This window comes from Macaca mulatta, chromosome 6 (genome assembly GCF_049350105.2).
Source record: "Macaca mulatta isolate MMU2019108-1 chromosome 6, T2T-MMU8v2.0, whole genome shotgun sequence".
Classification (NCBI taxonomy): domain Eukaryota; kingdom Metazoa; phylum Chordata; class Mammalia; order Primates; family Cercopithecidae; genus Macaca; species Macaca mulatta.
This window is the reverse complement of record NC_133411.1, coordinates 103,072,906-103,096,490: the sequence shown is the minus strand read 5'-3', so window position 1 is coordinate 103,096,490 and position 23,585 is coordinate 103,072,906. Positions and strand designations below refer to the sequence as shown.

General features: G+C 39.3%; 1 protein-coding gene across 18 annotated transcripts in view; it reads right to left on the bottom strand.

The window, feature by feature from the left end:
- The window catches only part of CAST (calpastatin), a 110,503-nt gene that overhangs the window by 27,633 nt on the left and 59,285 nt on the right, over positions 1-23,585 (bottom strand). For 10 of the 18 annotated variants that reach the window (XM_028849589.2, XM_078005007.1, XM_078005006.1 and 7 more), the window contains 13 exons: positions 22,487-22,546; positions 17,605-17,646; positions 15,879-15,935; positions 15,368-15,481; positions 14,228-14,308; positions 10,264-10,332; positions 8,592-8,690; positions 6,411-6,491; positions 5,744-5,782; positions 5,139-5,231; positions 4,918-5,004; positions 3,733-3,834; positions 215-298 (listed from right to left, as the gene is read on the bottom strand). In XM_028849589.2, the coding sequence (XP_028705422.2) occupies positions 215-298; positions 3,733-3,834; positions 4,918-5,004; positions 5,139-5,231; positions 5,744-5,782; positions 6,411-6,491; positions 8,592-8,690; positions 10,264-10,332; positions 14,228-14,308; positions 15,368-15,481; positions 15,879-15,935; positions 17,605-17,646; positions 22,487-22,546 (1,008 nt within the window). Of the gene's footprint in view, positions 1-214; positions 299-3,732; positions 3,835-4,917; positions 5,005-5,138; positions 5,232-5,743; positions 5,783-6,410; positions 6,492-8,591; positions 8,691-10,263; positions 10,333-14,227; positions 14,309-15,367; positions 15,482-15,878; positions 15,936-17,604; positions 17,647-18,270; positions 18,337-22,486; positions 22,547-23,585 lie in introns of all 18 variants that reach the window. The other 8 variants (XM_015140464.3, XM_078005004.1, XM_028849593.2 and 5 more) reach the window with 1 other exon arrangement.

Genomic DNA, 23,585 nt, shown 5'->3' with positions numbered 1-23,585 from the left:
GACCACAGGGTCACTACTTAGGAAGCCAGGCAGGGACAAACCATCCCTCAAGGGGTCTAACTGTAGGGAGCAGAGAAAAAAAGGTTCAGGGTTTTCAGAGTTAATATCTGAATGGGGGACAGGTATGTCCTTTGACAGTGTCAAGGGTACAGATGCAATAAAACAAGATGCAAAGGCAAGATGCTGTTGTCATGCACTGTGGCTAAAAATTTACCGTGGCTGGTTTTAATCTGTACTCAGATGGGATTGTTTCATCATCCTCACCACACTTCTCTAGTTTTTCTTCTTTAGCTTTTGCCTGATGAAAATGGAGGGGAAAAAAAAGTAGTTGGATAATGCACATAATGAGATGATATCACTTCCTCTGTGTACTTCCTGAGTGTTATAGAGAAGACCAAATCTGGTAAACGCATCTGGAAGAACTTTGTAAACTACAAAGCACAAGACCATGGTGGGCAGCTGTGAGAAAGGTAGCAGTGGGTGACTGAGCAAAAGCAGCCCAGCCAGGGATCCCGGGGAGCTACCCTGTTCTGCTTCCAGCTGCTGTGACCTTGAGAAGCCACTTAGCCTTTCTTTGGTCCAGTCTCTTCAGCTGTAAAATGTGGCTACTAATAACCCTTATCTAGCTCACTAACTTGTGAAGATCACCAGAGAAAAGTAAATAAAAAGATTCTTTGAAGACAGTAAGCACAGTGCAGCAGTTAGTTGCAATTATTTTAATGGCTTTCATCTGTCTTACTCAACGAGGCAGCTGTCTAAGGAAGGGAGAGGAAATACGACTAATTTTCACATTAAACCCAGTTCAGAAATGGCAGAAGCAGCCCATCACAAATCTTGGCTGATCCATGTATAACTTGTTTTACCTCTTTTAAAAGGGCTCCCTTCAATAATGCCAGGACGTCTCTAGCTTACTAAACCATGAACAACTAGCTGCATTACCAATAAAAGTGTAGTTCTATAGTAGATCACTGACTGCTACGACACAACACTTGCAATTTAACCTGCTGGTGGGTAATGTGAGTCCCATAATATGTAAGGAGTACCTGTATCAAGGCGTGGATTTAATTTACAAATCAAGGTAGGAGGTTCACTTGGCATATTCCAACCCAACCCACGGCCTCCATCTGCATCTTAGCCTAAGAGTGTGGTTCTTTACTGATTGGTTAGTTGATTAATTACTACTTATTGAGCACTTTTAATGGAACAGGCACTGTTCTATGCTTGCGTTTAGTTTTACTGTTTTACAGAAACTCTCATTAAAGGATGAAGTCATGGTTTCCTTTTAAACATTTCCAGTCATGCTCTATTTGGGCATCTGGAGAAATCCTATCATGCAGCAGCACTCCCCAGGTCAGGGTACAGCAGCCTTCAGGAACATCCAGGGTCACCTGTATTAAGATGGTCCTCCCCACTAATCTCAGGCTGTGGACAGTGAGAATGACACATGCAGCCAGAGCTTTTATTTTCCTCTTTGATCTTTATATTCTTGAAATGCCTACTCTGTGGTTTGCATACAGTAGGCATCGAAAAAAAAGAGTCTACTGAATTGAAATGGCACTAGACTAGGCAGCCACACCTAAAAATGTGGGAGACTTATAATGGGGTATCATTATAGAATAAAAAACTTTTATTTTATGTTATGGTAGATGACAGGAATACTAAGTAGGCATGGGTTTCCTCTCTGGAGTACTGTGTGGTTTTCCACAGACAGCTCTCTATTCTGGGGTGTGCTGGGGTGTGCTGGGGTGGCAATGGACACTCCTACAGGCTGATAGCGACCTTCCTGAGCCTTCTCATCACATCAGACTATCTAGGATGTAAAGGACCCACTAAGTCTGGTACTAAGAATTCAGGTTAAGAATCTGGAGGACTGACAGATTCTCTTTAGAAACATTTGTACTTTGTATATGATTAAAAAGGAAAACTAGTGATATGGTTTGGCTGTGTCCCCACCCAAATCTCATCTTGAATTGTAGCTCCCATAATTCCCACGTGTCATGGGAGGGACCCGGTGGGAGGTAATTGAATCATGGGGGCAGAGCTCTCCTGTGCTGTTCTCATGATAGTGAATAATTCTCACTAGGTCTGACGGTTTTATAAAGGGGAGTTCCCCCTTCCACCATGTAAGACGTGACTTTGCTCCTCATTCACTTTCCACCATAATTATGAGGACTTCCCAGCCATGTGGAACTGTGAGTCAATTAAACTTCTTTCCTTTATACATTACCCAGTCTCCGGTATGTCTTTATTAGCAGCATGAGAACAGAATAATACAACTATTATGTCATAAGAATGGAAAAGAAGAGTTCTTTTTGCTGGAATATTAGTTTGCTGCTACTCTGAAGTTTTCTAGAGGAAACTTAATACATTCATACGCATTCCCAAACTAGTTACCCACATGCTTATTTTATGTCACTTTTTTTTAAACATCTGCTTATCTGCTTTTAGTCACTCTTAAGACTCCTTTGATCCTGGGGTTTATAACATGTTTATACCCTCCCTTCCCACATTTATTATCTCTCCTTAAGGGTCTGCAAAAAGCCTGAGACAAAAGTGCAATATACTTGTGGCCCCGTCACCCTCAGGTGGTAAAGCCACAACTCAGCTTGGCCTCCTGACTCCCCCCAGGGTTCTGCCAACACCACCCTTTCCTCAAGATGACACTGCTTCTGTCGGCTGCTCTAAGTAATGTATATCTCACATTGTGTTGTAATTAAGTTTCCCTTCTTCCCAGTACATTACTTGGTCCTGGAAGATAGGAACTGCTTCTCTTGCTCCCCTGCGTTCACCATCACAAAGCTTATCATGCCACACTGTGGCCGGTGAGCCCTCCAAGAAAGTCGAAGATAGAAACTGGCCCATCTTAGGCCAGGGTAGTCCTAGACTCAAGGATAGTTGCTGGTAGTCAGGGAGACTCCCCTTCCCTGATGACTCAGAACAGGAAGTGACAGCAGAGATGGGGCATTGTGACAGCAGTGCCTACCAGCTCCCCCAGCCTGAGCTGATGGAGGCAGGGTGAGCTCCTGTGGATCCCAGGCTGCCTTTCCATCTCCCCACAACACCGCCTTGTCAGGAACGGGCAACTCTCTCTTTTCCTTCCTCTTTCCCCCAAAAGGACCAAGTTGAAAAATTCTACAAAAATTATAATTTAATATTAAAACTTTCCTACACCAGATATAAGCTTGTTTTGGTTCAGAGGCTTGTTAAGATCTTGGAGTGTGGTGGGATAAACACTTATCAGCATTATTCTCTAAATATGCAGGAGCTCTAGTTACGGAGTAATCGTTGCTTGATTTTAATTTGAGACAAAATTTTCAACATCTTTCCCCACAGTGATAAATGAAGGATCTTCCCACTCCTTGTATAGACATCTCCCTCTCTTATAAAGAGAAGCACCCAGAACCCTTCTGAAAATACAAATTTCCAATTGCCAAACTTCACTATTTCCCGCCAGGCACTGCCTCCTTGTTACCTTGTTTAGTCAGGTGTCATTGAAGCTCTAGCAAGGAAGATTCATGCTCATTTCAAATGTTAAAATTCTAGCTGTTTCACAAGCAATCACTTAACTATCCCTCTTAGTTGCTAACGACTCAGCAATAAATAAGGCACAATGAAGAATGTTCACTTTTACTCTCCAGCAAAAGTTGTGCAAGAATTCTAAACATGCAGAATGCATCCAGTTTTGTAATGTGCAGACTAACACGCTTTGTAAATCAACTCTAAGGTCAGTACCTCATCGACTTCCTTAATCGAGCTGAGGTCGAGCTCAGGTTCTGCTTGCCGGGTGCCCAGTGAAGCCGACAGAGCCTCCAGTGCTTGATCGCTCATTGTATCCTGTTAAAAGTAAAAAATTCTGTGCATGAGAAAAGACATCTCTGGAGCCTGAACAATCCATTTACTTCTTTGTGAAATACATTTTAGATTATAAACTGAATGTGGATTGGGGAAGTGCTCTAGAAAGGCAAGTTTATTTGAAACCTTGCAAAAGAGAGAAAGGAAAAAGAACTTACCAATGAGTGGAAATTGGGGCTAAGACACGTTTCTATAGTAACAGCGTTCTCTGGGGCACACTTCACCCCTTATTTGGTAAGCTAGACATAAAGCTATAGTAATATTATTATAAAATACTCTTAACAACCACAAAAAAGAAGCAAGTAGTAAACTGTTACCACCCTGTTTTTCTTTTTCTAAAACTGTGTCTCTAAAAAGGCTTCTGATAACCTTTAGCAAACCTGCTAAGCTGAAAGCAGGGAAGCTTGAAGTGGCCCCCGCTGACTTCTTCTCTGAAGGCACAATGGCTGATCGCTGGAGGAACTCCCACTCTCAGGGGTGTGGTGCTCACCACTGTTCCCCAGCCTGCCAGATAAAAATAAACTGTCCACTCCAGGAGGGGAGAGGCACAAGCAGCTCTGATAGAAACTGTTCCTGGGCATTATCTTGACTGTTTGCAGAGGAGACATGTGTTCCCAGCCAGCACAGAGCTGCAGGATTGCCTTTGCGATTTGTGAGAATTATGTCATAGTGAAATACAGCTGAGAGTGGGGGGCAGTACCAGCGACATGGTGTCCCTCTAGTGATCCTCAGTGCTCAAAGTCCTTTAGAAAATCAAACTTGAAGGTTTTATGTTCCAAGAGTGCAATTTCTCTGGTTTCTGCCCTTCTGTGTATCATAATGGTGAGATGGTCTTAGGTGACAACCAAGACAACTGTGCTAAAATAATTCCCAGGCAGTTACAGAAACACACAAGGCTTGCCTGGAGATGATTAATATAACCCTCATTGGCTTCCCTATTCCGGATAGACCTGAGAGGGAAAAAATCATGGCTTCTCCTCATGGGTAATGCGCTACTGGCAGCTTCCTGAATGAGCTAGATCAGGCTCTGGAAAGCAACTGCTGTCAGGTAGACTGTGATTATACCTTCTCCACCTTTCTTTTCTTCTCTTGGGGTGGAGCAGCACTTCTGACTGTCCCTGCTGATTGAGCTTTTAAAACTTCTGTAGATTCCTGAAAATAAAATACTAAAGATGAGATTTACGGATGAGGAAACTTTAACTGGAATAGCCTGAACTAAAAAGTTATTCTTTTAAAGTTCAAAATAGTTCCTAACAAGTTTCCCTTAACAACACTAAAAACAATACCTCTTTTTCAGTTTTCTTTCCAGCAGCTGTAGGCGACCCACAGGTGAAGTCAGATGACAAGGCATCTATAGCATCATCTGGCCCCATGGGTTTCTAAAGAAACAGGCACAGTGATGGGTAACTTATGGGAACCGCTGAAGTGGAAGAATGGATAATAAAGCTAGCAAATGAAGAATGCATTTTTCTAATTCCTTTGCAACCAAATGAGATGTGTTAATAAAACAACTTAGATCAAACTGTATGTTTTGAAGCGAGCGGCTACTCACTAAGTAGGTTTAGTGAATACTCACTAAGTATTATTTTCCACTTCCCCGTTTCTAAAGGAGTTACATGTTAGAATATTCTCATTCTATTATTATGAACATGCAGTTTATCCTAATACTTTCTTGCCTTCATTCTCCTTCCCCTCAGAAACCCTACTTATGGGACTCAGGAGCACTGAAACAACCCTCACACCAAGCCCTTTCTCTGAACACACAGAAACTCCATTTGATTTGGAGATGAGTTAAATCATAATCCTCAAATATAGAATTGATAGCCCTGTTCCCCCAACCAAAAATATAAAACATATTAATTTAGATCAGAAGACATGTATGTAAACTCACCAAAGAGTCTGGAGGAGGCCCTGTGATCCCTTCCGTTTTCTGAAACAAATATTAATTTGATGACGTTGAGAAGGCAGAATTAATCCTTAAGATGGGCAAAATGTATGGCCCATTGTGGGTTGAATTGTGCCTCCCACCCCAGATCTATATGTTGAAGTCTTAACCCCAGTACCTCAAAACGAGACCTGATTTTGAGATAGGTTCCTTATAGAAGTAATCAAGTAAAGGTGAGGTCATTAGGGTGGGCCCTACTCCAATATGATGCGTGTCCTTACAAAACGGGGAAATTTGGACCCAGAGATATGCATAGAAGCACAGAAGGAAGATGGTGTGAAGAGACGTGGGGAGAAGACGGCCATCTATAAGCCAAGAATAGGCTTCAAAGATACCTTTCCCTCACAGCCTCAGCAGGAACCAGCCCTGCTGACACCTTGATTCTAGACTTCCAGCCTCCAGAACTGTGAGACAATCAATCTCTTGTTTATGCCCCTGATCTGTGGTACTTTCTTACAGCAGCCCCATCCAACCAATGCAGTGAGCTTCAGAGTAATGACAATTTCACATGCACATTATGTTTTCTAACTTTTAAACATTGTAAAAATAATGACATGAAATTATATTCTAAAGAGGAAACAGTGAAATAAAAGTAAATGATTATTTAACTTACAGCCAATAGTTCCCTGTATTTTGGAGGAATTGTGACTTCTCTTTTACCCAATTCCTCTATGTAGGTGGAACTCATTGGATCCTGGAACAAAATCATACACATAGGGATATTATATAATTAATTAGCTGAGAATGCTATATGCATATTCTGAAACTAAAGCATGATTCCATTATTAATTTATGGAAGTACTGAGATGAATGATAAATCATTAAGAAGCCAACAATTTATACAACTACATTTCTAAGTTTACACAAATACCCATATTTAATTGGCTTAACTCATATGTAATGCCAGAAAATATTCAAAATACTAAAGTTGACTTCTAAATACATTTTGTTTTCAAATGTTTTCATTATCTAAGGTTTATAACCAATATAAAAGAACAGTTAATAAGATAATGAGTTTCTGTATAACCCAACACCCAACTCTATTAGCTTTGTCATTTCTAAGAAAACAAAATCATAGAGTGGATGTCTCCTGTTTAGCATTCTCAAACCGAATTCCCTTTCCCTGTTAATCAGAAACAGCCACCATTCCTAACGTTAGCATATCAATTTAAAGTTATTTTAGAACATTTTTTACATATCTAGGTATCCATAAACAATGTCCAGCATTACTTTGCTTATTTTCCAATGTTACATAAATGGTATCATATTCTACATATCATTCTGCATTTTTTATTCAAAATTATGTTTTTGTAATGTATCCATGCTGATACATGAATAAGCCATTTTAACCACTATAAAGCACTGAATTTTATTATCCTGTCCTCTATTGAACAAAATTGTTTCCAAACATTTCACCAGTTCTTATAACTCCTTGCACACATGGGCAAGGCCCCCTCCTGGGAATCTCTCTAGAGGTGGACTTCCTGGTTGAAGGGAATGTTCATCATGAACACCCACCAACTATAGGAAGACTATAGGAACTGTCAGACTTGCACGCTTTTGCTGATCAGATAAATGCAAGGCAGTGTTTCTTCTGTGTTTTAATATCATTCTCCTAATTACTAAGGAGAGTTTCATTTTACTTGCTTATTCGTCAGTCAAGTTTTCTCTCAATTTTCTATTGGGTTGTCTTTTTCTGTTTTTATTCTTTACAAATTCTAGAAACAAATCCTTTGTTATGTTGTTGCAAATATTTTTGTCTAGTCTATGGCTTTTTTTTTTTTTTTTTTTTTTTTGAGATGGAGTCTCCTTCTTGTTGCCTAGGCTGGAGTGCAATGGCACGATCCCAGCTCACTGCAACCCCCACCTCCCGGGTTCAAGCAGTTCTCCTGCCTCAGCCTCCTGAGTAGCTGGGATTATAGCCATGCACCAACATGCCTAGCTAATTTTTTTTTGTATTTTTAGTAGATACGGGGTTTCACCATGTTGGTCAGGCTGGTCTCGAACTCCTGACTTCAGGTGATCTGCCCACCTTGGCCTCCCAAAGTGCTGGGATTACAGGTGGGAGCCACCATGCCGGGCCAGCATATCTTTTTTATCATACCAAGGAAAATACAATTTTAGGAATTAGGAATAGGGATAAACTGAGGGTGGAAAATATTGAGAAATCAAAACAAGTTCTAGTCCATTATACTTAAATCTTGAGGATGGAAAATAAGTGTGTGACCCAGTGGACCATGTCCCAGTGTCAATCTTAGCACAACAACAAATGTTTGCTAACTCAATGTTATAATGCAGCTGCTAAAAGACAAACCATTTCCATCCCCAACACTAATTTCTAGTTGCTGTCTTGATACTGACATCATCCTGTTTCTATGCAAATGACAGAACACTAGACATTCTTTTTTTTTTTTTTTTTGAGATGGAGTCTCTCTCTGTCACCCAAACTGGAGTACAGTGGTGCGATTTCAGCTCGCTGCAACCTCTGCCTCCTGGGTTCAAGTGATTCTCTCCTGCCTCAGCTTCCCAAATAGCTGGGATTACAGGCGTGTACTACCATGCCCAGCTAATTTTTGTATTTTTAGTAGGGACAGGGTTTCACCATGTTGGCCAAGTTGGTCTTGAATGCCTGACCTCAAGTAATCTGCCTGCCTCAGTCTCCCAAAGTGCTGGGATTACAGGTGTGAGCCATCGCGCCGGCCTCACTAGGTATTCTTTTGTATTTCATGACCATGGCCTTCTTTGCTCTCCTACCTACTAAGTATGAATTTTTACAGATATCAAGATCACATACTGAAACTTCTGGTCCAGTATACGTTGTATTTTCTTCTTCAGTTTCTTCAGGTCCTCCTAAAGTATCTATTAAGTCATCCAAAGCAGCATCCATGCCTGACTGGAAAAGGAAGAACAGATATTTAAATGTTATTTGTTACACATATTTCACTTTTAGTTTAACTACAAAAAAGCCATTCTGTGTAGAAAAACCACCAAACACCAAAAGTTTTTCAACTAGTTCCCCAAAATAGTTAAAATCTGGTCTCTAACAGACTTTACTATTTAAGTCTCAAAGTACAAATTCTGGGTGGGAAAGATAAAAAGCCACATTCAGGCAAGAAGCACAGTTTCAACAAGTCTACAGGCATTACATACATGAACAAATGTATAAGTTCATTAAAGCTGCCAGTCCAATGCACTGATAGTTAAAAAAGGAAAAGCAAAACAAAATACAGGGAATTATAACCATGTTGCTCTAAGTGGTAAGGGAAACGCTTGGTATTTATTGCTTATCAGTACTTTTACAGAGTTTCAAAGAAAGAGCCCCTAAAAATCTCTATATGGTACCTCTTCCAAATATAATCTATTTCATGAGTGAAATCACTCTGTATTATTTCATTCACGTTTTTGTTGTTGTTGTTGTTCACTTGCTTGCCTGAAGAGGTTTACAAAACAGAAATTACCTGAGACATTAAACTTACAAGAACTCACAAGTTTACTCTGTCAATATGAGCTTAAATCAGTATAATTGATGTGGTTTAACTCGTGTCTCCACCCAAGTCTCATCTCAAATTGTAATCCCCATGTGTCGAGGGAGGAACCTATAATCTCCATGTGTCGAGGAAAGGTGGTGACTGGATCATGGGGTGATTTTCATGCTGTTCTGATGATAGTGAGTGAGTTCTCATGAGATCTGATGCTTTTATAAGTGTTTGACAGTTCCTCCTTCACACGCTCTCTCTCCTGCTGCCTTGTGAAGAAGGTGCCTGCTTCCCCTTCCAGCATGACTGTAAGCTTCCTGAGGCCTCCGCAGCCACACAGAACTATGAGTCAATTAAACCTCTTTTCTTTATAATTACCCAGTTATTTATAATAGTGTCAAAACGGACTAATACAATAATAAATAAGAGTGCCTCTATTTTTTATGTTAAGGATGATTCGTTATGAACAATAACCTGCATTGAAAAGGAGAAAACAACAGTCTAGGAAAGGACCTTGTATTATTTGATTTAGATGAAAAATAATTATTTAAATTGTCTTTTTTTTTTTTGCAACTACCATATTCCCCTGACAATTTTAGGACTCTCCTGATCATGGATATGTGGAATACGATTTGAAGGTTTAGACTGATTCTTTTAGGAATTTCAGAATAAAGAAGTACCTGACTTCTTTAGTAATACCTCTGGTTAAATAAAGTGTATTTGCAGGAGAGAAACTGGAATGTAAACTGCATGAGATGAAACTGGAGTTTTGTTTGTTTTTTTTTAAGGATTATAATATCAAGTATTACAAATATGAGTGTGAAAATCGTACTTCCAACCCACACTTTCAATATTAGCTTGAAACAATAATTCATTAAAATGGTCCTTTAAATTACCCCCTCATATTATTTGCCCACAAGAAATCAGATTTGTTAAATAGAGAGCATATGAGTAACTATCTCATGTAGAAGGACACTGCTGTCTTCGTACCTTTCCCGATGGTTTATCCGGTTTAGATTCAACTGGCAGAGCTGGGGCTAATGATTTCTTTTCTTTTTGCTGGTGAGAATTGAGAAATTAAAAACTCATTCTTACATACCTTAATAAAACTCAATACTATTACAAATTTTAAAATAAATTCATTATATTAATAGCATTGATCATACACCGAACATCTGCTCTACAGCAGACACTGTGCTTGTATGTTTTATATCCTTTTTCAGAAGGGCTTCAATTCTATTAGTCTCATTTAGTGATGGGCAAAGCAAAGCTCAGATTAGGACACTTTCCTCAGGTTACACAGTAAGGGACAGAATGCAGATTTGAATCTAAGACTGTTTCTTTCTTCGCTGTTCTTCTCCAGGACCCACAGCCAGTCTTTGCAACATCCATGAATTCTTGCTGTAGGCTGCCACTTTTGGCTTTCCTCTCTGGGTCTTCGCCCCCACACATCAAGACCTCCATATTTCTCACTTTGGCATCTCATTACCTTCTCTTTCCTTAAAACGAGTTTATCACTCATCATTGCTTCCAATGCTCTATCAAAGATTGCAAATAACTTTTCCATCTGCAGTTTCCATGCTTTTATCCAGATACAATCTCTGAAATGTGACCCTTGGAGCATCTCTCCCTCCCAGCTGCCATCTTTCAGCACCATTCTGATCCTATTGTGGCATCTATGCCCTTTGTTCTCCATTACCTCTGGCATCTCTTTTACTTTGGTCCCCACTGTATACACTGCACATTTCTGCCCTGTGCTGGTGGTCTTATCCAAAATCATTCTCTATGGTCAAGGGCAAATGCTTTCAGAGACTGGCAGAAACTAAATGGGTGAAGTTGTTGGGTTAAGGAAAAAGGGGACCATATCCCATTTGAAGGTATCCAAATTCAGGCAACAAAGCACAGGAAGAGCACAGGCTCTGATTGCCAAGGTTTGCATGACAGTTGAGACACGCATGGCTGCCTGAGGCTTTAGCAAGTCACTTCTCCTTGGAGATGTTGGATAAGTGAATCTATACGAAGTATGAAAACTATTGTTTGGCACATGCTCGCCACTATGTAAGTACTTGCTATGTAATTGTAAGTGCTAAATAAGTGACGGTTACGATTGCAATGCTAGAAACACTGTGGGGGCCACTAGGGTGTGAGCCTGAGTCTGGATAATTGAAACCACTTCCATGATTCAGCCACTACCTCATGCAGATATTCACTCATGTTCTCTCCCGCACCTTCCTCTTCCTTCTCAATGTCTCTCTTCCCCTCCTTCTCTCCCCACTATCTGTCTATTCCATCCACTCTTTCTCTTCCTCTCCCTTTCCTCTTATTTCATTCTTTTCTATTAGAAAACAGTATTTTAATTGTCTTGCTACACATATTTCTTTGGACATTTCAAACACTTAAATTCAGCCCGTCCAAAATCAGATACATCCCTTTCCTCCTCAATTCCTCTGACATCTGTACTCTTGTCAATGGTACCCAGGGAACTTAGGGACTGGACTGCAACGTGCCCAGCTCACAAAGGCACTCATTCTCAGGTGCCAACTCTGCACTTGCACAAACCTGACAAAGAGCTCCTAGGGGCCTCCTTTCCCTTACCGTGTGGCTACCAACCTCGTGCAATCAGACTCAGAAGCACCAGGTTATCTTAGATTTTACTTTGTCTTTGCCCACTTTAGTCAATCATTTCCTAAAACCTGAAGATTTTTGCTCTGCAATTCGTCTTGGATAACTCCCCACTTTCTTATTCTATCACAGCTGTAATTTAGGCTAAAATATCCCTGACCAACCTTCCATCTTCCTATCTCTATGCTATCCACCTACTGCAGTCCCTTAATCCTTCTGCAGCTCGGATTCAATTGCATAACCCCATCTGTTCTCTCGGGTTCTCAATGGCTACCTGCTGTCAGCTGAATCACTACATGTACAAACTCACCTTAGCATTCTCCACTGCAGTGCTCAACCTGTCTTTCTGGTCTTACAGCCCCACCACTCACTTCCTCTGTGCTTCACCCACGTTGGAATGTACTTTGTGACCAGAACACATCTTACACTTTTCAACACCTTGATGCATTTGCAAGCCTGCAATCCCAGCTATCCTTCCATGCCTAACTGAACTTGGATCTACTCTCTCAAAGCCCTTGTGGATTCCCTGAATTAGATAGAATCCCTTCATTCCCCACCAAATAACACCCTGTGGGGGCCTTTCTTAATCTGATTGAAATACAGTCCCAGGTATATTGTCTTTTCCCCAACCCTTAAGACAGGCCAGCCTACAGCTAATGCATCCTGCAGAACCAACTATGGTACTTTATTTAGTTATTTTATTTTTTTGAGACAGTGTTTTGCTCTTGTTGGCTAGGCTGGAGTGCAATAGTGCAATCTTGGCTCACCACAACCTCTGCTTCCCGGGTTCAAGCAATTCTCCTGCCTCAGCTTCCCAAGTAGCTGGGATTACAGGCCTGCGCCACCACACCTGGCTAATTTTGTATTTTTAGTAGAGACGGGGTTTCTCCATGTTGGTCAGGCTGGTCTTGAGCTCCCAACCTCAGGTGATCCACCTGCCTTATGGTACTTTAAACATGCTATGTACTAAAATAAGAAGGCAAGTCATTAAATTCTATTTAATGGGAGAAGAATCAGAGGCAACGTAAAGTAAAATGAATTGCCTCAAGTTCCAGCACAAGTCAATGCACAGAATTCCACATAAGCCTCTCTTAATTTTATTGTTTAGTTTTCACTTATAACCCTGGTTAATTTATATCTAGCTCAAAACTGAAAATTTTGATTACATTTAAAAATCTATTTTAGCGGGCCTAACGCTCTGCCTTAAATCTATCCATTTTCAAACTGAAAACATTGATAACATTTAAAAATCTATTTTAACGTATCTAATCTTCTGCCTGAAATGTATCCATTTTCAAATGATTTCATCTAAGCATTCCTCATTGGCACAAGAGCGTGCTGTGTCTGCCTGGGGTGAGGCTATGAGTCTCAAGGTAGTATACAAGTGATCTATTGCAAGAAAAAAACAATTTTAAGTTTGATATTTTCATTTAAAAGTTTTTGTAAATGTTGCCTTTGCTCCATAGGAGACCTGTATTAATTTGGATAAAATAATGTGCCTTTTCTCCCAAAATCCCAGGGGAAAAAAATGATGTTTCAGGGAGATGTGCCATATTTTTACCCTAAAAATCATTTACCCTATGACTTTCTTTACCATTTAACCTGTAGCAGGATATCTGTCCCATTTACAGAAGCAAAAGTATAGATAAATCTATATTAGTTTTAAATTTTTCATTCCCATCTTCTCATTCTTCCTTCACTTGATTACTTGTGGCTTCAGATTGATTACATGCTCTCCAAACTGATTACTAATTCTATATTGCTATGGGTAGAAAACGTAGATAACTTCTCATCTTATATTCCTGGGCAGGGATCGGAAGCAGCTCTTCAAAAAATCTAAGAAAGCTATGCCCACAATCACCCAGCTCAACACATCTACTTCATCCAGAGAGGGCTTGAAATATTTCCTTTGGAAACTTCTCATATCCATTCATGTTGATGTCATGGTTGTGATACACTAGCATCAAGACAGCTGACATCAACATTGAAAGCTGAAAAAGTCTATTCAAATGCTCATGGAAATTTTATTTGCTTTATTTCATACCTATAAATTTGGAATGCAGAGTCTGAGTCAACTCACATTTTAATGTACTTGGTATTGATATCAGTACCTTATATATGGCATGTACTCAGTAAGCATTTATTGAATATATAAATTTAAAAATTATTCTTGGTATCTTGTTCACTCTCTATCCCTTAAATGCATGCTCTTCATAAAATTTTATATATAAACAATGTTCATTTTCCCAAATGATAGGTTATTTGAGCATACGTTTCTTAGAAACTTGAGAAGCACAGAGGCCCATGTTGCCATCTGCTTGTGTGTGCTCACCTTGTCACCCGGCTTGCCAGATGTTGCAGCGACACCAGCAACACTCTCTCCACCAGCAGAAACCGTGTCTTGTGGTTTAGTCTAAGACAGTGAGGATAAAAGGTTGACAGAGCTAAGTATCTCTGTATGGTTATTATCAAGATTATGAGTTTCAAATGTCACTAACATCTGCCAGTTCACCCACATGGACACCATGATAAGGCAATGTTTACTCACTTCTGTTGTACATGGTGCAGTGCTAGGCACCACGTAAAGCTGAACTCAAGAGCCTAAAACGTTCATGCAGGTAACATGAGTAGGTCAATCAGGCTAGGTAGTGACTGTGGTAAACTGGAGTACACATACCTGGTGTAATGGCTGTAGTCAATCGTTGCCAATGTGAGCTCACTGTTGCTAGACAGTCCGATTTTTCAAGAGAAGTTACAATTTGGGATGTTATGTGAAATACCCTGACTTTGATTGCTGGCAATTAATTAAAAATAATTTTTTAACAACATTGTAAGCCAAACAAAATACACATGTGCCTTTTAAGTGGTAGATCACAAATCTGTGATCTCTGATATAAAATATATTGTGAAGCAAGCCCCGTTATTATCTTCCAAGTGCTCTCCATGAAAAAGTATTTCTTGTAGATGTTAATTCTTCTAAAAGCTGGCTGCTATTAACCACATAATTATGGAAGCAATTTCTAATTTTTGGCTCTGTAAGTTCAACTCTTCTACAACACGACCCTAAAAATGCTTTAGGATTTCCATTTAAAGAACCAGATAATTCAGGGCACATATGTTCCCCAGTCCAGGTGTGGGGGGGTCCGGGAAGCAGCCTCAATCCAAAGCTGCCTGTCTGGGAGACAGCAGAGCCTGCTGCCCTGCAGTCACAGCTGGTTATTGCTGGGCAGTGGGAGAAGGATGGAGAGAGCATCCCTCAGGCCAATCTGATGCCCTTCTCAGGCCATCCATACATCCAAGTTTCTATAAGTCTATTTGAAAAACCAACAAAATAATAATACCAAATCACTACAATACAAAATATATTCAGCACAGCCCCACAGATTTAACGACACACCTCAGTGTTAACAGGGGAACCGCATCTTATTACCCAGTTGATGTTAAGGTTTTCCTATCAATCTGCTTCATTTACCTTTGGTTCTGTTGATTTCTCTGATGGCTGCTGTTCAGCTGATCTGGAAACTGCTTTTTTATTGTGAGCATCCTTACTTCCTGTATCTGATGCCTGCTTGGGTAGGCTTTTTTGCTGAAAGTACATACACAGGTGCCCACACACATATAAAGACATCGTTAACAAGATGGTAGTCTTAAACATAATACTGATACTTTATAGAATAAAAATTGTTCATAACAGTTGTGCTGTCTGTGGTTCTAAAGTATGTGAATTTGAATTAGTGTGATGTACATGTGACAATTTCACTTTAGGTACAAAATCTGAAATAGTGCAAATCCTTCCCCCAAAATTCAGCAAGAATCACACAAATTGTAAACACTGCTATTGCCACATGATGGCACCATTTTAGCTGAAGAAACTAATATCCAACTATTCATTGTAGGGATTAGTTTTGAATTGATGAAAGATTTTAATTATATCCCACCAAAAGATCTTGCCTTATAATTAAGCCCTGATGATAATCATTTACCTCTGTGTGTTCTTTTGGCTTTCCTTCTTGGGATTTTTTCTCATGAACCACAGACAGCTGTCAATTTCAAAAGATTAAACTTGATTACATTGCAATCCAACTTGTAATACTTTCAGACAAGAACAAGAACAAAATTCCAACTAAAACATTCTGCCTTTTTTCAGGAAAAGAACACTTAGGCCCACTCTTTAAGGTCGCAGAAGTAGACATGTGTTATCAGGTTAATAGTAACCCTGTCAGCAGTCTCTGAGAATGGTGATTATCAGAATAATGAAAAATTTAGTATTTCATCTGAATAATATTTTCAAATACATGTATATCTCTAAATTACTGGTTGTTTTTCACAAACATACACAGATAACACATGAGCCATGTGACTACTGAGTTTGTTGAGAGCTGATCCCACTCTAGAAAATATATTTTAGGCCGGGCAAGGTGGCTCACACCTGTTGGGAGGCCAAGGCAGGCGGATCACGAGGTCAGGAGATCGAGACCATCCTGGCTAACATGGTGAAACCCCGTCTCTACTAAAAATGCAAAAAAAAAATGAGCCGGATGTGGTGGCGGGCGCCTGTAGTCCCAGCTACTCAGGAGGCTGAGGCAGGAGAATGGCGTAAACCCGGGAGGTGGAGCTTGCAGTGAGCCGAGATCGCGCCACTGCACTCCAGCCTGGGCGACAGAGCAAGATTCCATCTCAAAAAAGAAAAAGACCAAAACAAAACAAAACAAACAAACAACAACAACAAATATATATATATATATCTTTTTAAATCTCCCTTCATAGGATTTACAGAGTTTTTTTTTTCTTTGTTAGTAGAGAAGATCTCATCACCAGAAACTCAATTTTCTTGAGATTCAGTAGATAATCAAAAGTATTTAAAGTGGAATAGAAGACAACTTCTACTTAGCTGCAAATTCTTCACTCTGGAGTACCCTGTGTTCTACCATCGCCAGGGCCACCAGGAGGCCTTCTACAAAATCAGACAAGCCTCACCTTTCACCCTCACCTGTGCTTGAAGTACCTGAGCTCAAATATCTATGCTTTTCCACAGGAAATCTTGTGGTCTTATCTTAGTACTTGCTTTAAGTGCTTGACAAAATAAAACGCAGCACCTTATTGAAGAGAAACATTTGTGTTGCCGTACACACCCTGGTGTTCACCTCCACACACAGGCAGAATGGCATTCATTCTGGACAGTCATGGGTCAGGAAAGCAACAGAAGCTAGCCTTCTGTGTAACTGTTAACCAGTTCCACCAACTGAGATAAGACTGTCACGATAAACCCAGCCAGCCTCTTAGGAAAGGTTCTCATCTGTAAGTCATCTAGGTGCTGAGTTCAGCAGACGCCTTATTCTTGATGTCTCACTGGAATTGGAATTGGATATTCACTACTCTTTGCCTTTTTTCCTTTGTTCCTCTTGCTTTTTTCTTTTTTAAAACAATCACTATACATATAACAAAAAACCAGATTTGAACAAAATACTTCTGAAATAGAGTTTTCATCTATAAATTATTGTATATTCTTTTTAACAATATATGGACTTAATGTTATGAATATTTTATATATCCTACATGTACACAGTCATTCAAAAGGGTAGTCCAAAAATTAATTAAATTAGCCAGCAACCCCCTTTACCATTCACAGCAGTGCCAAGGTAGGAAGTTGATTATTCATTATTATTAAAAAGAATCCAAATATCTCACTAGCAGACTTAAACTGTTTACCTTGGTTGATTGTGACTTCTTCTCAGGTTCTGTTTTTACAGCCTAAATTCAGAAAAAGAAACAAAAAGGAAGAAAGAAAAGAAAGATAGACATAGTTTACAAAGATTATCATAGATTTTCTTCAACTGAGGAAACTCAAAAGAGATGATTTTTAATGTAATTATAAACAGTATCAGTTAAGTTTGTCACACTTTGCTTGAAATTGCAACTCTTTAGATAAACAATTATGTATACTAGTTAATATTCTGCTCTTACTATTCAGGGAGCAATTTATATCTTCTTGCTAGGTATATCAAAGATACATAAAGATTTATTACTATTTACATTGTAACAAATACATGTGGTACAGAAAATAAAAACCCTCATCACAAAGCCAAGGGCACTGTGTTTCCATGCCACTAACAAGGTGTTTTTATCAGTGAAATACTCATCACGGGTTTTGGCTGACAGTGTAAAACAATGGGTTGGTGACAGAATTGAGGGCACAGAAAGCAGTGAAAATTATTTTTAGTGCCAGAATGTGGCTGATGGGCAGCTAAGCCTACAGAAAATCCATGATGGGATCTCTGTTAACAGAAGACTGTGAATTGCAGCTATTAGCACATGCTGAGCGGGTGATGTAACCATTAGTAAACAGAGATGCCCTAGTACAATGAACAACATCACCTGTTTTTTGTGTTTTTTCTTGTTAGGAAGATGTGGTCCTTCCATCTGTTGGCTGACTGGAATGGCCTAATATAAGAGCACAGCCCCAGGTATAATTTTATTTTATCTGTCAGTCAAATAAGTAACATGTACAAAAAGGGTTAAAATGATTATATCAAGATTCATTCTATTCATCTATTGCATCTACTCGATGCATGTATGTATGACTCCAAGAAGTAGTAGGCACACTTACATTCTAAGGTCCTAAGCAAATGTTTCAGTTTGTGTTTACATTTTTTCAGTGAAGGTTTTTTTAGCGAAGGTTTCCATTAATAAAATTAATTTCTCATTCCTTTCCCTTCCCTGTGTAGAGACTACATGAATAGTATTTTTTCCTATGTATCCAATGTTTAGTTATGATCAAATAGTCATAGATATTACTGAAAGTTTTATGAAATTCTGTCAACATAATCCCCCCAAAATTGTAAATATTTAGTGCATGGATTTTTATTGTGCACATCATAGTCCTGTATGTAAGGATTAATTTAAAGTTCTAGAAATGCTTCTAAAGAACTGGTTGTAATTTAGCATCTTTGGTATGGTATTTTACAGTTTTATCCAACTAAACATTATTTGTGTAAAAACAAGTACATGCATGCATTCTCAATATAGGCAAGATATAAAATCATGACTAAAACTTGATTAAACATTTCATGAACTTTTCAGTCAGAGATTACAAACTAGGATCCAGTGCTTCCTGCCGTTTCTTTCCTTTTTATCTGCTTGGTGGTATCAGCACAAACTAGTGGTTTTTATTTATTTTTTTTTTAATTTGAAGAGGCTAAAGTCAAATGTCCTCTTAATTTGTCATGTCTTCTACTTCAGTAATGAAGACACACACTTTCCTCAAATAATGGCCCCTTCCTATGCCAACACACTATTTTTGGAAGGAAACAAAGCTTATGATTGAAATATTTTTAAAGAAATTTTAAATTTTGGATCCTTTCACACTACACTCTCATTAATGAGTTTCTATTTATGGTACTATCCTTTCAGTTTATGCAAATATCACTTATTAAATGATTAAAAAAGAAAATAAGCCAGCTGGTAGTATAGTGGTTTGAATCTATTAATATCTTGCAATTTGGCAATCAAGATTTTGCATGGGAGAACTCTACACAGTTAAATAACTCCCTAAAGACATCCATGGTGGACCTGAGGTTGTGTATGTTCTAGTTACTGCACTGCACTCTTTGCCCAGTACTGGCCAACAGACAATCCAATCTGGACACTTGCTTAGGACAGGAATTGTCCAATATACATTATGTTTCCTTACACAGTCTTGTGAGGCAGGTACTATTATCACCTTCCTCCAAACTGGACAGATAAGGAAACCAAAGCAAAAAGGGATTGTCCAATATCACAGCTGATGTGGAACCAAGTTCCAGGGAAAGAGACTTGAGGCCAAAAATGGTCCCTACTCAGCCACTGGGGACACTTCATCACGTGCATCTTATTTTTGTTTCTCCCTCTCTTCTCTCTCCTACTTTCCTCCAGTTTCACAGGACTGCCAAGAATCCTCATGATTAATGCTTAGAGAAGGGTGAAGAGTTTGCTGACATTTGTTCTAGGTAACAGGCCACGCTTGAAATAAACATTGATCATTGAGCTGAGGCACAGGGGATTAGAATCAGGCAACAGGATGAAAAAGAATCAAAAGAATAAAAAGGAAATCCTATATTTCTGGCTCTCCTTCCTATCACTTTTCTATGGTTTTCATGATCTCTAAATTCAATGAGATTATTTATTTATTTATTTTTGCTCTGTCATCTGGGCTGGAGTGCAGTGGTGCAATCAGAGCTTGCTGCAGCCTTGATCTCCTGGGCTCAAGCCATCCTCCTGCTTCAGCCTCCCGAGTAGCTGAGACTACAGGAGTACACCACCACACCTGGCTAATTTTTTATAGACACGGGATCTTGCTATGTTGGCCAGGCTGGTCCCCAACTCCTGGGCTCAAGCCATCCTCCTGCCTTGACCTCTTAAAATGCTGGGATTATAGGTGTGAGCCACTGAGCCTGGCCTTAATAAGAACTTTTATTTTGTAGATGCTTCTGGAATATTTTTTAAAATTAGGATTTTTTAATTTTAGGCTGCATACAGTGGCTCATGCCTGTAATCCCAGAACTTTGGGAGGCTGAGATGGGAGGACTGCTTGAGGCCAGGAGTTTGAGACCAGCCTGGGTAACATAGCAAGATCATGTCTCTACAGAAAAACAAAAATAATAGCCAGGCATGGTGGTGTGCCCCTATAGTTCCAGCTACTCAGGAGACTGAGGTGGGAGGATCACTTGCACCCAGGAGGTTAAGGTTGCAGCAAGCTGTGATCATGCCACTACACTCCAGGCTGGAAGACAGAGCGAGACCCTGCCTCAAAAGAAAAAAAAATAAAAGATTTTTAATTTTTTAAGATTAAGCTTGACATAATAGAGACAGCTAACATTAATTATAGATTATGTAATGTATATTTTGAAAGCAATTTATAAGTCAATGTAAATTTAAATACTAAATTTTAAAAATGATAATTTTAGATTAAAATTTTAAATGAATGCTAAATGACATTTGTAAGAACTTAGGTGTGGATAGTGTATTTCTAGATATTTGTAATGTTCTCTGAAGATGATTCAAGATGAGGTCATATAATCCTTTGATAGTACTAAGTTATAGTGACACATCACCTGGGATAGGAAACTACAGGGATAGCACAGTAATACGAAAGACAGAATACAAAAGTAGGTTGGTAATTTTAAACAAGGGCAATTTAATAATAATGGAGTTGGGGTAGCTCTTCAAGGTATTAAAGAATATTAATGGCTGGGTGCAGTGGCTCACACCTGTAATCCCAGCACTTTGGGAGGCCGAGGCGGGTGGATCACAAGGTCAGGAGATTGAGACCATCCTGGCTAACACGGTGAAACCCCATCTCTACTAAAAATACAAAAAATTAGCTGAGTGTGGTGGCGGGCACCTGTAGTCCCAGCTACTCAGGAGGCTGAGGCAGGAGAATGGCGTGAACCTGGGAGGCGGAGCTTGCAGTGAGCCGAGATTGTGCCACTGTACTCCAGCCTCGGCAACAGAGTGAGACTCTGTCTCAAGAAAAAAAAAAAAAAAGAATATTGGCACACAAACATTAGTGGAGAGAATTTTGAAAATGTTCCCTTTTTAATTCCCTCCCCTGAAATATTCTCAAGAGACAGAGCTTGAGATAGAGTAACTTTAGGGAGAGGGTTTACAAGGCAGCTGCTGCCAGCTCTTCGGAACAAACTGGACAATCCCACTAGAGGAAATTATTTTATTTTTAATTCTGAAATTCAGAAAAATAATTTGAAGAATAAATCCCAAATAGAGCTCAAGAAAGGTTTGTCAATAAAATGGTACCCCACAAGACTCAAATTTCACACACACAAAAAAAACTTGAGAAAGCATCCGAAATAACCAGTATGTTTTTATGTTCATTTAGTATAATCTTTCATTTTTATATTTATTTTTAAATGACCAGAACAGTAAGACCAGTTTAGCAAGAAATTAATAATTTATATTCTCATTTCAATGTAGAGAAATGTACTTAGAGAAATATTTTCAATTAAAAAACTCAATCAATATAGGATCAAAAACAAAAACAAAACTGGCCACGGGCATGGTGGCACATTCCTATAATCCCAGCACTTTGGGAGGCCCAGGTGGAAGGATTGCTTCAGCCCAGGAATTTGAGACCAGCTTGGGCAACACAGTGAGACCCTGTCTCTACAAAATCAAAACAAAACAACAATTAGCTGGGCATGGTGGTGTGCCTCTGTAGCCCCAGCTACTCAAGAGGCCGAGATGGGAGCATCGCTTGAGTCCAGGAGGTTGAGGCTGCAGTGAGCGTAATCACACCACTATACTCCAGCCTGGGTGACAGAGCAAGATCCTGTCTCAAAACAAAGCAAAACAAAACAAAACAACTCTAGGTGACTCCACTTTTCTAGATAATCTAAAACCATGTAGATGATGTGTAAGGTAAATATTGGAAGGAAGGCTGAGTTTTCAAAGACCCCCATAAATTAGGAAGAAAATGTTTACTTCCATAATTAAAACTTCTTAGCATATATAACTCATCGTCAACAATTAGTCTACATTTGTTTTGCTTTGCAGCACAATCAACTTAAATTAGCACTCACTCAATTAGCATTCTTCATACCTTGGTTTCTGTGGGATTCATACTGGAAGACTTGCTGGTCACACCAGAGGAAGCTGATACCTAGAAAGGAAAGAAAGAAAGAGAAAGTTTGATTCTATTTAACCTACAGTCTACATGGTCCTTCAGCTCCTCTTAACCACACTGCCTTGGCCCTTTACCTTGGTTTTACCCAGTTTAGAGCACAAAAATCTAGTAGGAGGTGGTGTCCAGTAGTGAAAGCCTTTGTAACTAGATCAAATAGGTTCAAAATTTGGATCTGCTATTTACTAAACAATCTCGGATAAAATACTTAAATTTTATAATCTCCAGTTTCCCAACTTCAATTTTCTTTAGTAGTTAACAACTACCTTGTAAGTTTATTATAAGAATGACTCCCTGGCACATAATGACTGCTCAGTAAATATTATTATAATTACTGTTTATGTTATTTTCAGGAAAAACATGGACTTTGCAACTAAACAAAATTTTGTTCAAGCCCCAGCTCTGTCAATTATAAGCTCTGTGACTCCTGAGCTTTAGTTTTCCAGGTCCACTTACATATAAAGGCCAGTAACATCTATTTGCAGGGTTGTATTTGAAATAGTGTGGCAAAACGTCTGGCAAATTGTAGGTGCTCATTAAATTGCCAGTGTGTTATTCCTAATACGTAAGATAGAAGGACAAAACTCCCAGAAATAGACTTGGGTGGATGCGAACTGTCCTTTCAGTGTCACGTAAGAAAGAGAAGGTGGAGACAAGGTTGCAGGAGGAATTCTGCTGCGTTATCTGTCTCATCTAGGCTCTTCCTTAGAAGGCAAGAGGTGATGAATAGTAACTATTCAAGAAACACCCTTCCTCGAGATGCTTGCAGTGGTGCAATCGGCCTCTGTGATCCAGTCACCTAAGTACTGGGACGTGCGTGTGGATACTCGTATGGCTTGGAGTACTATTCTAGTACTTAACTTGTATTATACTGGTTAATATTAAACAGATAATTATCATCTTTGCAAACTCCTACCCAGACTCATTTAAACTTCCTTAACATTTAAGTCCGTTAGGTTTTAGAACCCAGGGATTCCATCTGGCATGAGCTGCCTTCTGAAGTAACTGACTGTCAGTA